The 16,502-nt window shown below is 45.6% G+C and overlaps 1 protein-coding gene across 1 annotated transcript in view; it reads right to left on the bottom strand.

Moving 5' to 3' along the window:
• The window catches only part of veph1 (ventricular zone expressed PH domain-containing 1), an 86,632-nt gene that overhangs the window by 33,607 nt on the left and 36,523 nt on the right, over positions 1 to 16,502 (bottom strand). Inside the window, exons 6-9 of the mRNA XM_085370953.1 lie at positions 13,053 to 13,273; positions 11,200 to 11,406; positions 4,818 to 5,191; positions 47 to 186 (exon numbers count right to left, since the gene is read on the bottom strand). Coding sequence (XP_085227079.1) covers positions 47 to 186; positions 4,818 to 5,191; positions 11,200 to 11,406; positions 13,053 to 13,273 — 942 coding nt within the window. The remainder of the gene's footprint in view (positions 1 to 46; positions 187 to 4,817; positions 5,192 to 11,199; positions 11,407 to 13,052; positions 13,274 to 16,502) is intronic.

Here is a 16,502-nt window from a genome sequence, read left to right as displayed (position 1 = left end):
TTACTAACACATTTGTGTGCTTTTACAGCGGGACATTTGGGTGCACCTGTAAATGTAACAACATGATGTGAATCCATAGATGCGGCTGTCGGCTGGTCAGGTTGAAGCAGGATTTGGCGTACAGACAGTAGTGACCCTTCAAAGGACAGGAGAACGAAAGCTTGGCCGCACAACCTCGACTGGAATCTGCATCACGAAAAGAGCAAAAATGATAAAATATTAATATTTACCAAATCATTCAAAATGATTCTCCGCATTTGCACGTGGTCTTGTGTATTTTCTTCGCTGCCTTTGGCAAACTTCGCTCAACAAACTGACGATACCAGTAATAATGGAAAATTGACAGTCTTGGTATTGGGATCAGTCTGCCAGGGCCTCCACTCCTGGCTGCCTCCCAGCACACAATGCAGGCGACCCCTACGGCACCTACGGCAGGTGCTGCGGCTGCAGTGATGCAGACGCTGTACCGGTCCCTCGTGGTGAAGAGCTAACTCTGAAGGGTGGCTGGCCTCTACCTTAGAGATAGGGTGAGAAGTTTAGCCATCCGGGAGGGGCTCAGAGGACAGCCGCTGCTCCTCCACATTGAAAGGAGCCAGTTGAAGTGGTTCGGGCATCTGAAAAGGATGCCTGCTGGGTGGGGTGTTCCGGGCATGTCCCACCGAGAGGAGGCCCCCGAGCAAACCCAGGACATGCTGGAGAGATTATATCACTCGTCCAGCTTCGGATTAGCGGAAGAAGATGGATGGATGGAAGATGGAAATGGAGTTTGTACAATTCTAATGAGTTTAAAAGTCATATTTGGTATGGACAGCTTTATTCTTCAACACAGCCTGAACTCTCTTACATTAGCTTTCTTATCATTTCTTTTTAGGAATCGTTTAAGATATTCAAAGCTCTTCCTTGGATGCTGGCTTTTCTGTTCTCTGTCAACATGGTCCCACACTGCTTCAATAGTGTTGGGGTCCAGACTCTGGGGAGGCCAATCCATGACATTGTGTGTTTGCTATCTAGGTATGCTTTCACTTCACTGCCAATAAGATACGTTCCAGATGGTATTGCATGGTGGCTCAAAATCTGATTTACATTCATAATTCCACCAGTTTTGACAAGATCCCCAACACCACTGCATGACAGAGCCTCCATCACGTTTTACAGATGAATGTAGACACTCACTGTTGTATCTCTCTCCTGACCTTTTTCTCTGCACAGTGACAAACCAGAAATTTCACATCTGGACTCATCACTCTATCAGACCTGTTGTCACTGATTTTCAGTCCAGCTCTTGTGTGAGTTGGCATACCTCAGCCTTTTCTCCCCGTCTCCCTTCCTTAACACTGGCTTCTTGCTTCCACTGAGACACGTCTGACATTTCTGATGAGGCTCTAGCAAACTGTAGATAGATCAACTGAAAGGCCAGATTTCATTTCAGATACTGTTCATCCTCTTCTGCCACTTGTTCTCTGTACTCCACTTATTCAGTTTCCCCAAATTATTTTAAGGACACACTTCATACTGCGCTCAGATCTGCCAAGTTTTCGGCTCATAGCTCTTTTTGAATCATATTGTTGGTGCAAAGATGATATTTTGTGCTTTTTCATAACTTCAGTGACAAAGAGCCTAACGATTCAATTTAAAATTGGTTGTTTGTCTGATCAGGTACAAAATCTAGTGTGAAACACAAGCCAGAAACACTTGTTTTTCAGACAAAGCCTGAAGGACTGATTAAAAATTAGTAAAAAAAAAACAAAACTTTTGCACAGTGCCGTACACGAGCTCCAGTTTAGAAAGTCCTGCATTATACTAATGTACCCAGCTTTCAAACAAAAGAAAGAGAACGAGTAAGACTGACGATAACAACAGAATCCCACCCAAAAGGCATCATCTACAAACCAAGAGCAGCTCACGATGAAATCAGCAGAAAAACTCCGAGCAGCAAAGAGGCACCCTGTGAGTGCGGCATCAACAAAAAAGCATGTGGACGCAGCGTGTTTTTACTGTGTCCATGTGCATGTGCAGACGTGCAGAATATATGTTTGGACTGAGCGCTCAAGCGCACTCTTCTGTGTAATCCTCATCCTGTGAGATGAAGGGTCAGCAGCTCGTGGGAAGGTCAGCCAGGAGCATGATGACATCATCCAGCTGAGACCACCCGTGACATCATAGGCTGCGAGCCTTTGGGTGGATTCTCATTGCCAGCAGGACCAAATACTAAGCCATCAAACTCAAAGTACACAACTGCTGGTTATATTTACATTCACCTTCAGATTTAATCAATTAACCAGAGGCCAAAGGAGGAGTTTGTTATTTTCTGTCTTGTTTCCTGTTTTCATGTGTGTGTAATGTGTGGGTGCCGTTTGACTCTTGGCTGCCTCTCAGATAAAATGACATTAAGGCCAAAGGCGGAGCAATAACATCCTCACGTGTCAATCAAAATATCACCACCTCCTGTGCTGTATCGGGTACGCATCTGGTTTTCTGTGTTTTTCATCATGAATATGGTGAAAAGAATAATGCCTCACTACAACCTTGTGTCTGTGGTTGGCTCAGAGAAAGGAGTACACACTGGAATATCATGTCTAACTGTTTACTTAAACTGCAGTAATATGCATATGATAACATGTATTGTTGAATGTGCTGTGTAGGCTCTGGGAGCTCTCGTTGTCCAGCTAAATGCGTTTCTTTCTAAATGTGCTCATTTTGTAAAACAAGTCCACATGATGCGTTTTTATTACTTACGTCACATTAGGATTTATCATCGTAGGAGGGGCTGGGTCGAGTTAAAAAACGTTTGGATATGCAAAAGGTGATGACAAGAGCCGCTAAAAGATGGCAGTGAAGGCTTAATCCAAGTGAACCGAATCGAATTGGAAAACTGAAAATAAGCAGAAATGATCTGAACTGAATGAAAATAAAGCACCAAATCCCTAAATATGAGAAGAAGGTGTGCGGAATTGTGAAAATGGATTGGAAAGTTTCAGAAAATGGATTAGATTAGTTTAAGCGGTTTCTTGTTTCTTGCTTATTTGAACTGGTTGAACTGGTGTTTTGATTCTACCTGAACTCCAAGCACAAAAGTAGGAAAGTGCTCATCATTCACGCTCACCAAAACTGCTCCCATGCATACGTGTGCTTCTTGCAAACATCCTACATATGCATACCATTCATCTGTTTCTACTTAGCTTTGCAGATTTTGCCTGTGTGATTCTTTCTGGTTGCCTGTTTTTCCCCACACTGCCTCTTCTGTCATTTCACACTCAGCCGCTCCGGCCTGTCCCGTTTCCCACCGCCAGTCACCTGACCCTCAGTGCCTCTCTGCTCACTTAAACATATTGCCCTAATCAACTCCCTCTGTATTTATAACCCTAGTTCACTGTGCCTTATCTGCCAGATTGCCATTGGCTACCTGTACACCCCAAACAGAATAAAAATGCCTCAAATAAACATCCCAATCAGAATAAGCAGGCCTGAAAGGGTTGGAATAAACCCTTTTGTAAACTGATTACAAGACAAATTGATTACTGATTGCTTTCTGGCTGTGTTTCTTCAGTGCATGCCCTCCGTCTTGATGCAGGTGCTTGGAGATGTGCATGTTTCTTCTTTTTCCAATTACGGCAGCTTCCTATATGAACTGTCACACTGTCACGCTGCTCCAATTTGGACATGGGCGCGCACACAAGTCTGTATTAGATCCAAAATCTTTAGCTGAACAACTGTTACTGCAACCTTAATGCAAGGAAATCTGAAAGTAGTGACACACACACACACACACACACACACACACACACACACACACACACACACACACACACACACACACACACACACACTGCTGGTTTGTTTTTATAATTGAATCATCAGCCTTTCTTCAAGGCCCGATTTAATGCTAACAACCATTTTCAGTTCCCATTAAAAATAATGATATTTTGATCCTATTACGTTGATGTGATTTTGAACCTGAACTGCAAAGATTGGATGTCATCCAAAAGTTTTCCTTGTTTCTGTTATTCCTTTGTGGGGTCCATATACCGCAAGCCCAGATCAGCAGCTCAGCTGAAACACTGGCTATTTTTTCACTGTGTAGTGTGTGTGTGTGTGTGTGTGTGCTGTTTCCCCTCTCACGCTTAATGTCAAATAACCCCTAACAAGTCCCATTTAGAAATGATTAATAGGAGATATTAGGCACGATTAGACATTAGGCACCTCACTAACTAGATTGATGTCATCTGGAGTTTTAGCCACTGCTAAATTATACGAGGCGGTTGAAAATTCCACAGGAAAATCACATGAACCTCATCACCTCACGGGCTGCTGATTCTCAGCGACTGGAAAGCCTTTAGCACACAAATAATCAGTCTACAGTATTTGTTCAGACAGCATAGAAATTTTGGGAAGACCAAAGAAAACGGCATTCAGGGGCGTGGTAGGGGTGAGGGTGTGGGTAAATTACAGTCTGGATAGGATTAAAATCAGTAATCAGTGAGCGCATAACTAAAATCAAATTAGTGCTCCTGGAGAAACAAATCCCTCTCAATTTGGAGCTTTGGAGGCAAAAATCAACCCTCAGCTGAGCGTTGCATCTGTGTCAGTGTGTTAGAGACACACAGTGGGAATGAAAGACAGGAGAAGATGAGGTATATTCATACCACATCCCATTAATACCCATTAATCACCAAGTCTGATTGTAATCTCATTCAGGTTCAGCAGGTTAAATGAACCCTGCCTTTGACAGTCTCCATGGAACCTACGTTTATTGATCAACTTCTGCTTAAATACTTGTGGATTAATACTGAAGACCAGCTTCTACCAGCATGCATTACCTTCTATCACACACTGCTCTGGGATGGGGATCTGCTGCACCATTACTTTACAGAAATCTCCGATCATCTCCATATTGTCTCTTAAATGGATGTAAAGTCTGTCAGGCTCCGCCCACTCTCCTTTCTGTCCATCCTTCTCTCTGTTTTGATTTTTCTCCACCTCTTTAGCCGCTCTGTCTAGCGGAGTGACGCCGACCAGAGAGCCATCTGTCAATTTCCTCTCAGCAGGTGAGACTTCGTGGTTTTCTGAATGGTGATTAGGCAAAGTGTTGGAAAAGGCGCTATCTGTGCTGAGCTCCACCCCTTCACCGTCCTCCCCTTCGTCTGAGTTAATGGACCGAGAACGCACGGCATGGAGAGCCAGGCTCTTTGACCTAGGAGAGAGAGCATGAAGAAATTAACAGTTAAAGCAATAAAAATGTTTCTGGTACCTCTTCATCAATATTTGTTGACTGTTCTACTTTTTTCTACTTTGAGAAATGATGTAATATCCTTAAGCCACAAAGAAATTACAACTTCCAGAGTAGTAGGACATCTCACCAAGCGAGCATTTTGTACTACAAAGATGATAATGAAAAAAAAAAAAAAAATTATATATATATATATATATATATATATAAAAAAAAAACACCCAGCACGCCCCTGCGGGCGGTTTATCCTTCAAGCTCGGGTCCTCTACCAGAGGCCTGGGAGCTTGAGGGTCCTGCGCAGTATCTTAGCTGTTCCCAGGACTGCGCTCTTCTGGACAGAGATCTCCGATGTTTTTCCCGGGATCTGCTGGAGCCACTCGCCTAGCTTGGGAGTCACCGCACCTAGTGCTCCGATTACCACGGGGACCACCGTTACCTTCACCCTCCACATCCTCTCGAGCTCTTCTCTGAGCCCTTGGTATTTCTCCAGCTTCTCGTGTTCCTTCTTCCTGATATTGCTGTCATTGGGAACCGCTACATCGATCACTACGGCCGTCTTCTTCTGTTTGTCTACCACCACTATGTCCGGTTGGTTAGCCACCACCATTTTGTCCGTCTGTATCTGGAAGTCCCACAGGATCTTAGCTCGGTCATTCTCCACCACCCTTGGGGGCATCTCCCATTTTGACCTCGGGACTTCTAGGTTATACTCGGCACAGATGTTCCTGTACACTATGCCGGCCACTTGGTTATGGCGTTCCATGTATGCCTTGCCTGCTAGCATCTTGCACCCTGCTGTTATGTGCTGGATAGTCTCTGGGGCATCTTTACACAGCCTGCACCTGGGGTCTTGCCTGGTGTGATAGACCCCAGCCTCTATGGATCTTGTACTCAGAGCTTGTTCTTGTGCTGCCATGATTAGTGCCTCTGTGCTGTCTTTCAGTCCAGCTTTGTCCAGCCACTGGTAGGATTTCTGGATATCAGCCACCTCCTCTATCTGCCGGTGGTACATACCGTGCAGGGGCCTGTCCTTCCATGATGGTTCCTCGTCTCCCTCCTCTTTCTTGGGTTTCTGCTGCCTGAGGTATTCACTGAGCACTCGGTCAGTTGGGGCCATCTTCCCAATGTATTCTTGGATGTTCCTTGTCTCATCCTGGACTGTGGTGCTGACACTCACCAGTCCCCGGCCCCCTTCCTTCCGCTTAGCGTACAGCCTCAGGGTGCTGGACTTGGGGTGAAACCCTCCATGCATGGTCAGGAGCTTTCTTGTCTTTATGTCAGTGGCTTCTATCTCCTCCTTTGGCCAGCTTATTACCCCAGCAGGGTACCTGATCACGGGCAGGGCGTATGTGTTGATGGCCCGGATCTTGTTCTTACCATTCAGCTGACTCCTCAGGACTTGCCTGACCCTCTGCAGGTACTTGGTGGTTGCAGCCTTTCTAGCGGCCTCTTCATGGTTCCCATTTGCCTGCGGGATCCCCAGGTACTTGTAACTGTCCTCTATGTCTGCAATGTTGCCTTCTGGTAGTTCAATCCCCTCAGTTCTGACTACCTTCCCTCTCTTTGTTACCATCCGACTACACTTCTCCAGTCCGAACGACATTCCAATGTCATTGCTGTATAGCCTGGTAGTGTGGATCAGTGAATCGATGTCTCGTTCACTCTTGGCATACAGCTTGATGTCATCCATGTACAGGAGGTGGCTGACAACTGCTCCATTCCGTAGTCGGTATCCGTAGCCAGTCTTGTTAATGATCTCACTGAGGGGGTTCAGGCCTATGCAGAACAGCAGTGGGGACAGAGCATCTCCTTGGTAGATCCCGCACTTGATGGTAACTTGTGCTATGGGCTTGGAGTTGGCCTCTAGTGTTGTACGCCACATCCCCATTGAGTTCCTGATGAAGGCTCTTAGGGTCCCATTGATCTTGTACAATTCTAGGCATTCCAGTATCCAGCTGTGGGGCATTGAGTCATAGGCCTTCTTGTAATCAATCCAGGCAGTGCACAGGTTGGTCAGTCTGGTCTTGCAGTCTCGGCTGATTGTTCTGTCTACCAGTAGCTGGTGTTTTGCACCTCTGGTATTCTTGCCAATTCCTTTCTGTGTCCCGCTCATGTATTGACCCATGTGCCTGTTCATCTTAGCCGATATGATGCCTGACAGGAGCTTCCATGTAGTACTGAGGCAGGTTATTGGTCGGTAGTTGGAGGGGACCGGTCCCTTCTTGGGGTCCTTGGGGATCAGGACCGTCCGGCCTTCAGTTAGCCATTCCGGGTGTCTCTCGTTAACTAGCAGCTGGTTCATTTGTGCTGCCAGACGCTCGTGGAGTGCAGTCAGCTTCTTCAGCCAGTAGGCGTGAACCATGTCGGGCCCTGGTGCTGTCCAACTCTTCATACTGGAGACCCTTTCTTGGATATCTGCCACTGTGATGGTTACTGGACCCTGTTCAGGGAGGTCGCTGTGGTCTGCCCTCAGATCCACTAGCCACTGAGCATTGCCGTTATGGGTTGCATCCTTCTCCCATATGCTCTTCCAGTATTGCTCCGTCTCCAGCCTTGGTGGTGCTGTTCTCTTATTGTTCCCTTGCCACTGAGAGTACACCTTTGCTGGTTCTGTGGAGAACAGCTGGTTTATTCTCCTGCCTTCTATCTCTCTGGTGTACCTCCTCAAGCGGCTGGCCAAGGCTGTGAGTCTTTGCTTGGCAGTTTCCAAGGCCTCAGGTATGGACAGCTTGCTGTATTTCTTATACACCTTATTTGTCGCACCTTTCTGCAACTCCGTTAGTTGGCTAACCTCCCTCCGTGCTACTTTGATCTTGCCCTCTAGCCTCCTTCTCCATGGAGGGTACTGCCCCTTGTGGCTGTTCAACTTGTAGCCAAGCATCTCACTGATCACTGCTGCCGTATTGTAGATCAGCTTGTTAGTGTCGGTAATCGTGGTTGTAGGTATTGCCCGTAGTGCTGCATTAACATCATCTAGCAGACCTTCTGAGGGTACTTCACGTAATCTTGGTAACCGGCTACGGGGGATCCAGGTTTCAAGCTTGGCCATGATCCTATTTTTCAGGTCAGTTCCTCTCGCACTCAACGATCCTTCTCCTATCGCACTTGGGGCTATGTACCCAATCTCGGGTGGGGGTGATGATATCTCCCCCCTGACCTGGCGTCCTGACTCCTCCTTGCCGTAGCATTTGTGTTGTATATATATATATATATATATATATATATATATATATATATATATATATATATATTGGTCGGTAGTATATATTGGCCCTCCAACTACCGACCAATAACCTGCCTCAGTACTACATGGAAGCTCCTGTCAGGCATCATATCGGCTAAGATGAACAGGCACATGGGTCAATACATGAGCGGGACACAGAAAGGAATTGGCAAGAATACCAGAGGCGCAAAACACCAGCTACTGGTAGACAGAACAATCAGCCGAGACTGCAAGACCAGACTGACCAACCTGTGCACTGCCTGGATTGATTACAAGAAGGCCTATGACTCAATGCCCCACAGCTGGATACTGGAATGCCTAGAATTGTACAAGATCAATGGGACCCTAAGAGCCTTCATCAGGAACTCAATGGGGATGTGGCGTACAACATTAAAGGCCGACTCCAAGCCCATAGCACAAGTCACCATCAAGTGCGGGATCTACCAAGGAGATGCTCTGTCCCCACTGCTGTTCTGCATAGGCCTGAACCCCCTCAGTGAGATCATTAACAAGACTGGCTACGGATACCGACTACGGAACGGAGCAGTTGTCAGCCACCTCCTGTACATGGATGACATCAAGCTGTATGCCAAGAGTGAACGAGACATCGATTCACTGATCCACACTACCAGGCTATACAGCAATGACATTGGAATGTCGTTCGGACTGGAGAAGTGTAGTCGGATGGTATCAAAGAGAGGGAAGGTAGTCAGAACTGAGGGGATTGAACTACCAGAAGGCAACATTGCAGACATAGAGGACAGTTACAAGTACCTGGGGATCCCGCAGGCAAATGGGAACCATGAAGAGGCCGCTAGAAAGGCTGCAACCACTAAGTACCTGCAGAGGGTCAGGCAAGTCCTGAGGAGTCAGCTGAATGGTAAGAACAAGATCCGGGCCATCAACACGTACGCCCTGCCCGTGATCAGGTACCCTGCTGGGGTAATAGGCTGGCCAAAGGAGGAGATAGAAGCCACTGACATAAAGACAAGAAAGCTCCTTACCATGCATGGAGGGTTTCACCCCAAGTCCAGCACCCTGAGGCTGTACGCTAAGCGGAAGGAAGGGGGCCGGGGACTGGTGAGTGTCAGCACCACAGTCCAGGATGAGACAACGAACATCCAAGAATACATTGGGAAGATGGCCCCAACTGACTGAGTGCTCAGTGAATACCTCAGGCAGCAGAAACCCAAGAAAGAGGAGGGAAACGAGGAACCATCATGGAAGGACTGGCCCCTGCACGGTATGTACCACCGGCAGATAGAGGAGGTGGCTGATATCCAGAAATCCTACCAGTGGCTGGACAAAGCTGGACTGAAAGACAGCACAGAGGCACTAATCATGGCAGCACAAGAACAAGCTCTGAGTACAAGATCCATAGAGGCTGGGGTCTATCACACCAGGCAAGACCCCAGGTGCAGGCTGTGTAAAGATGCCCCAGAGACAATCCAGCACATAACAGCAGGGTGCAAGATGCTAGCAGGCAAGGCATACATGGAACGCCATAACCAAGTGGCCGGCATAGTGTACAGGAACATCTGTGCCGAGTATAACCTGGAAGTCCTGAGGTCAAAATGGGAGATGCCCCCAAGGGTGGTGGAGAATGACCGAGCTAAGATCCTGTGGGACTTCCAGATACAGACGGACAAAATGGTGGTGGCTAACCAACCGGACATAGTGGTGGTAGACAAACAGAAGAAGACGGCCGTAGTGATCGATGTAGCGGTTCCGAATGACAGCAATATCAGGAAGAAGGAACACGAGAAGCTGGAGAAATACCAAGGGCTCAGAGAAGAGCTCGAGAGGATGTGGAGGGTGAAGGTAACGGTGGTCCCCGTGGTAATCGGAGCACTAGGTGCGGTGACTCCCAAGCTAGGCGAGTGGCTCCAGCAGATCCCGGGAACAACATCGGAGATCTCTGTCCAGAAGAGCGCAGTCCTGGGAACAGCTAAGATACTGCGCAGGACCCTCAAGCTCCCAGGCCTCTGGTAGAGGACCCGAGCTTGAAGGATAAACCGCCCGCAGGGGCGTGCTGGGTGTTTATATATATATATATATATATATATATATATATATATATATATATATATATATATATATATATATATATATATATATATATATACACACGCACACACACACATACAGGTATGACATGTGAGTAACTGTATAAACTGCAACCTGACAACCAGGTATACTCCAGGACATTCTAAGTACAGTTTTATCCCACTAACAAAACACAGCAACATAAACCCCCCAAGACATAAAATGTCTAAATTTTAGAGGACAATATACAGAAGAATTAAAGACATGTGCTTGTTTTTGCGAAAACATGGCTAATGTTTAATTTCTTTCTATGCCAGCACTCAGTGTCTGCTGGCTCAGCTGATACCATCCCATTGGTATATCTCATAAAGGAAGCCCTATTGTAATTGCTTTAGCCTGCTACAGATGCAGTTGCTGCTGCAAGCCACTTTGCAACACACCTCCAACACAGTCTTTAACTTTTGAGGCAGTGATGTACCTGGTCACTGTTTTATATGTAAATTTGTGTCATTTCGATTTCATAAAATAAACAAAATTTTCCAAGTGTGGCAGTGTTTACATTCTTCAACAAACACACATATAGAAACGTCTTCTTGGCTCAAGGCATCTCTTCAAATCCACCAGATTCTTCATAAAAATATGTTTTTTCTATCCAGTCAGATTTCAGAGGACACTGAGCAGAAGCATGTTCTTACTAACTGACCTGTTGAATCTCATCTCACGCCTCTCCTCCCTGACTGTTTGGCTTAGGCTGTAGCGTCGCTGCGGGGCAGGAGAGTCCTCCCCTGCTGCCTCCTCCTCCTCATCTTCCACCGTGTCTCCCAGTTTCTCCTCAAAGGCCTGGATCTTCACCTGCAGCTGCTGCTCTGGTGCTCCTCCTCCTCCATCTGATTGGAACGCCTCATCCACCCTGAATGCACACAGAGCCAGAGTTCACATTATAGTTGCTATACGTGTGACCTGAAGCTGACGGTGTCACAAGTTTCTCCCCCTCTGGCAAACGTTGGCTTAATTTGCTTCTTTCTTACATTAATTGGTTCAAATTGTGTTGAACCCTCTTTCGCTCTTTTCTGTTTTTCATTCCTTACTTGTGTTTTTATACAAATATCCTTCAAAACTTCTACTTGTTTGAAAGAGGGCTTCCTTTCCACTCCCCCCTGCTCTTTCACTAATAAACTGCCTTTGCCTCCCTCCAATCCTTGTCCCCTTCTATCTCTCTTCCAAAAGACCCCAAGCAAAGTCTTTCGAAGCCTCAAACTCTGCACACAATGTTCTTATTTAGAAGAGAGCTGTGTGTGTGTGTCATTTCCACAGGGCAGCCAGATGACTCTTGGCCAGCGTATGCACGGTATGGCGTGTTCACTTCTTGTGCACGCAGATTGTTTTGAAGGCAAAACCAAAAAGAAAAATATTTTAATGACCTTAAATAACAGTGCGCTGTAACAGATCCAGATTTGATTTTAGCGTCACGATCAAAGTAACACAGCTCAATGTGTCGAGTCAGTATGTGTATTCTCTTTATGACTCAGTCTCTGACACAAAAAAAATCCCCCACTCGCCCTGTGGGGCAGCCTTCATCCTTCAAGCTCGGGTGCTCTATCAAAGGCCTGGGAGCTTGAGGGCTCTGTGCAGTATCTTAGCTGTTCCTAGAACTGTGCTCTTCTGGACAGAGATGTCAGATGTTGTTACTGGGATCTGCTGGAGCCACTCGCCCAGTTTGGGGGTCACTGTCCCGAGACCACTTCTGCCTTTACCCTCCACATCTTCTCGAGTTGTTCTCGCAGCTCTTGGTATTTCTTGAGCTTCTCGTGGTTCTTCTTCCTAATGTTGTTATCACTTGGTATAGCTACATCCGTCACTACGGTCGCCTTTCTCTACTTGACCATCACTAGTTTGTCCGCCTGTATCTGGAAGTCCCACAGGATCGTAGCTCAGTCATTCTCGACCACCCTGGGGGTCCTCTGCTATCAACAGAATAGCAGAATATGTATTTTCAGACCGTTCTCTGTAAACCCTGGATATGATTGTGTGGGAAAGTCCCATCAGATCAGCAGTTTCTGAAATCCTCAGACCAAACCATCTGGCACCAAAAAAACCATGCCACATTCAAAGTCATATAAATTCTTCCTCATTCTGATGCTCGGTTTGAACTTCAGCAGGCCGTATTGACCATATCCACATGCCAAAATGCACTGAGCTGCTGCCACGTGGGTGGCTGATTAGATTTTTTTTTTTTATATTAACATGCAGTTGACCAGGTGAACCTAATAAACTGGCCAGTGAGTGCACAAATCCCTTTTTAAATAAAAGGAAGAAACAGAGCATTGTAGTTGCTTAGTCTGCACAAACTCGAATTTTATTAAAGTGACTCCTGAGCGAATGCAAAACATAACAAGAATATAATCAGCAACACTTGAATATCAATCTCTAGTTGTCTCTAGCTACTCTCCATAGTAGCTGCTGCAATCCATAGAGGCTGTAGAGACACTATTTAAGATTTTAGGTGACCACCGCTAAGAGATTTCATGCAGCCCATGTTAACAGGTGTTTCCTAACCTGCAGTGTGACGTTGATTTCTCCTCCAGTCGTCTTCCCAGAAGCCTGGCTATTGCAGTGAAAGAGTTGCTCATCCTGTAGATGTCTTTACCGCAGCCGCCCAGTAAAGATGGGTAACGGTCGGTCAGCGCTCTGACCTCCAGCAGAAGGGTGTGGTGAAAGCTGTGCTCCATGCTGCCCAGAAGGGACACCAGGTAGACCAGCGAGCTGTGAGCATGAGTCTGGAGAAAGGAGACCACACATAATATCAGCCCTGGCCGACACTGGTCTTGGTATAAAATTAAACAGAAAAATAACCGAGGACTTTGAGGAAGATTTTTTACTGCTTAATGGTTTATTTCTCATTTAAAATGGGGCCAGTGTTGTGTTTTGCAGCAGTTTGGGAATATTGTTGAGTTACATGTGTTTTGGTGAAGAAAGCGTGAATTTTAGCTATGGTAATTCAACACACATGAGTTTTCCTCTTCCCGTCTGTTTGGGAGGGTTTGGTGTAACTTCTTTTGTTACTAAATCATAGCAAACAATAATAAATACAAACACATGCAGGCTGGCTCCCAGCAAACTTTTTAAAATACAAACTTGTTCTTTTCCCAAATGTAATAGCTTTCCAACTGAACTGCCGTAATAACCACATTTCATCATTCCCAGCATGTTTCTGTACAAATGAAATCCAGCACATATACAGTCTTGTGACTGTTGAGAGAGTAATACTTAACCAGGAATATGACCTGTGCAATACCCCCTCAATAGACGCCCCATGCCTCTCTTGTATATATATTTCTGTATACAAAATTGTGTAACGTATACTTTAATGTAATCAGCTTTATTTAACAGGAGCAGCCGCATTTTAAACAGAGCGCAGAAATCGGCGTGACAGGAGATGATCAAAGGTGAGTGAGAGCTCTCTTGTGGTGTTTTAGGGCAGAACTAAAGCCAAAAAATCCCCATCTGTGGTCAAAAACCTTTTTTTAAACACTTGCGTCTTATAAAACTCACATTGCAGAACTAAAAACTCAAAACACTCTCCTTCCTTCTCGAATTCTCAGATAAGAAGTGATTGATTGATGGCGGGCAGAGCCAACCTCTGTTTCCAGCCCTCTAGAACACCTTGTAACGAGGAGAGAACAACGCAGTTACAGCATCGTTCAGGCATGCCTCAAAAACACTCTCTGTAGGATACTTCGTTTCTATTATGTGGATCCCAAAACTACCACAAAAGGAAGAACTTGACTTTTAAAAAAAATTTAAACCTAACAACATGCCAAGCAGGTATTTAGGAGTTTCCACGGCTCTGCACAAAAAGGACTCCGGAGCGTGGCTGGAGCTCAGGCTTTGGCTACGTCTGAACTAAAGTTCAGGCTTTTCCAGAAGATTTTACTTTTTAAGGATTTACTAAAATTCTTCCAAATATTGCAGCATACGCAGAGGCTCGCATCATTTTCACTTTGGAACTGAGAGTAATAGCATAAAATTTAAAAATCTGCCGGACATATGAAGATCTCTTCAATCGTCAAATTACGTTTAATTATTTGGAGACAGCACTTGGCCTTGATTTCGTATCCTGAACACATTACGGCTTTAAAAGCTAAACCCTTTTGTAAAGCTCTGCCAAAAAGGACAATAACAGGAAGGTCTTAAAAAAGAACTACTAGCTGTTTTTAATTATGAGCTTCCATGTTTTCCAGAAAATGATGGCAGGGGGGAGCAGATCTTCTTCCAAACTGCCAATCTGCAGAAGACTGACACAGATCTAGAGATTTATGGTTTTTCAGCCTTGCGTCTGAACAAATAAATTTCCAAATGCCTCCCTGGGAAACAAACTGTGGCCCATTCTGTTTCAGTCACTGACAATAATTTGAGCCAAGCTCCTCTGGCAATAGCACCTGCGCTGGTGTGTACAAAACATTAAATACCGGGGGATTCAAACCAAAAGAGAAAAAGCAAAGAAAGAAAACATTGCATCGGAACAGTGACAAGCCAAATCCTCTCGCTGCTTACCACCCAGTTATTTTCTTTTCCCTTCTTCCCTTGCTTCTTTGCATTAGCTTCAATTGGAGCTGCATTCTGGCACAGTCACTCTACAGTCTCTTCATTTATTAAATAAAAACAACAGCAAACAAATATGATTATATTTATCTTTCAGGTATATAGAATTTGTGTAACACTGCCTAAAATCAACTGACAATCTTAATCATAATCATCTCAAAGACTTTAAGTTAGTGTGGAGATCAATTTATTTAGAAGAAGTTTGTTAATTCACAGAGTCAGATGCAGCATGCAAAGGTGGAGCGGGGTAGGGTGTGGGTGGGTTGCAAAGTGGCTTGGAGAGGCAGCTACAACTGTTGCAGGCTAAAGAAACTGCAATGATGCACATTATCCGAGATTTGCCAGCGGGCTCCACAGTCACCATCCGATATGAGCAGGGACTGTGATCAGCTGCTGGGTGAGTTTGACTTTGTGGCCTCCCTGATGTAAAGCTAAGTTTACAAGTTTAAAGCTAAGCTTTCAAACAAATATATATATCTTTTATTGTTCTGTCGAATTGAATTTATATATATATATATATATATATATATATATATATAGCACCAATCTACACTGAACAAAAATATAAACGCAACACTTTTGTTTTTGCTCCCATTCCCCATGGGATGGACGTAGAGACCTAAAATTCATTCCAGATACACAATATAACCATCCCTCCCAAACAGTGGTCACAAATCAGTCCAAATGTGTGGTAGTGGGCACATCTGCCATATTGAGATAATCCATCCCACCTCACAGGTGTGCCACATCAGGATGCTGATCTGACATCATGAGTAGTGCACAGGTGTACCTCAGACTGCCCACAACAAAAGGCCACCCTGGAATGTGCAGTTTTGTCTCACAGCAAAATGCCACAGATGCCACAAGCAATGAGGGAGCGTGCAATTGGCATGCTGACAGCAGGAATGTCAACCAGATCTGTCGCCCGTGCATTGAATGTTCATTTCTCAACCATAAGCCGTCTCCACAGGCGTTTCAGAGAATATGGCAGCACATCCAACCGGCCTCACAACCGCAGACCTCGTGTAACCACACCAGCCCAGGACCTCCACATCCAGCAGGTTCACCTCCAAGATCGTCTGAGACCAGCCACCCAGACAGCTGCTGGAACAATTGGTTTGCACAACCAAACAATTTCTGCACAAACTGTCAGAAACCGTCTCAGGGACGCTCAACTGCATGCCCGTCGTCCTCATCGGGGTCTTGACCTGACTCCAGCTCGTCGCCGTAACAGACTTGTGTGGGCAAATGCTCACATTCGATGGCGTCTGGCACGTTGGAGAGGTGTGCGCTTCACGGATGAATCGTGGTTCACATTGTTCAGGGCAGATGGCAGCTGAGAATGTCCCAGTTCTTGCATGGCCAGCATACTCACCGGACATGTCACCCATTGAGCATGTTCGG

Source organism: Diplotaxodon limnothrissa, linkage group LG14 (genome assembly GCF_057381915.1).
Source record: "Diplotaxodon limnothrissa isolate DT_005_m linkage group LG14, D_limnothrissa_male_GT1.1, whole genome shotgun sequence".
NCBI classification, from domain to species: domain Eukaryota; kingdom Metazoa; phylum Chordata; class Actinopteri; order Cichliformes; family Cichlidae; genus Diplotaxodon; species Diplotaxodon limnothrissa.
Note: the sequence above shows the minus strand (reverse complement) of the source record. Positions and strands in the feature narration are given on the sequence as shown.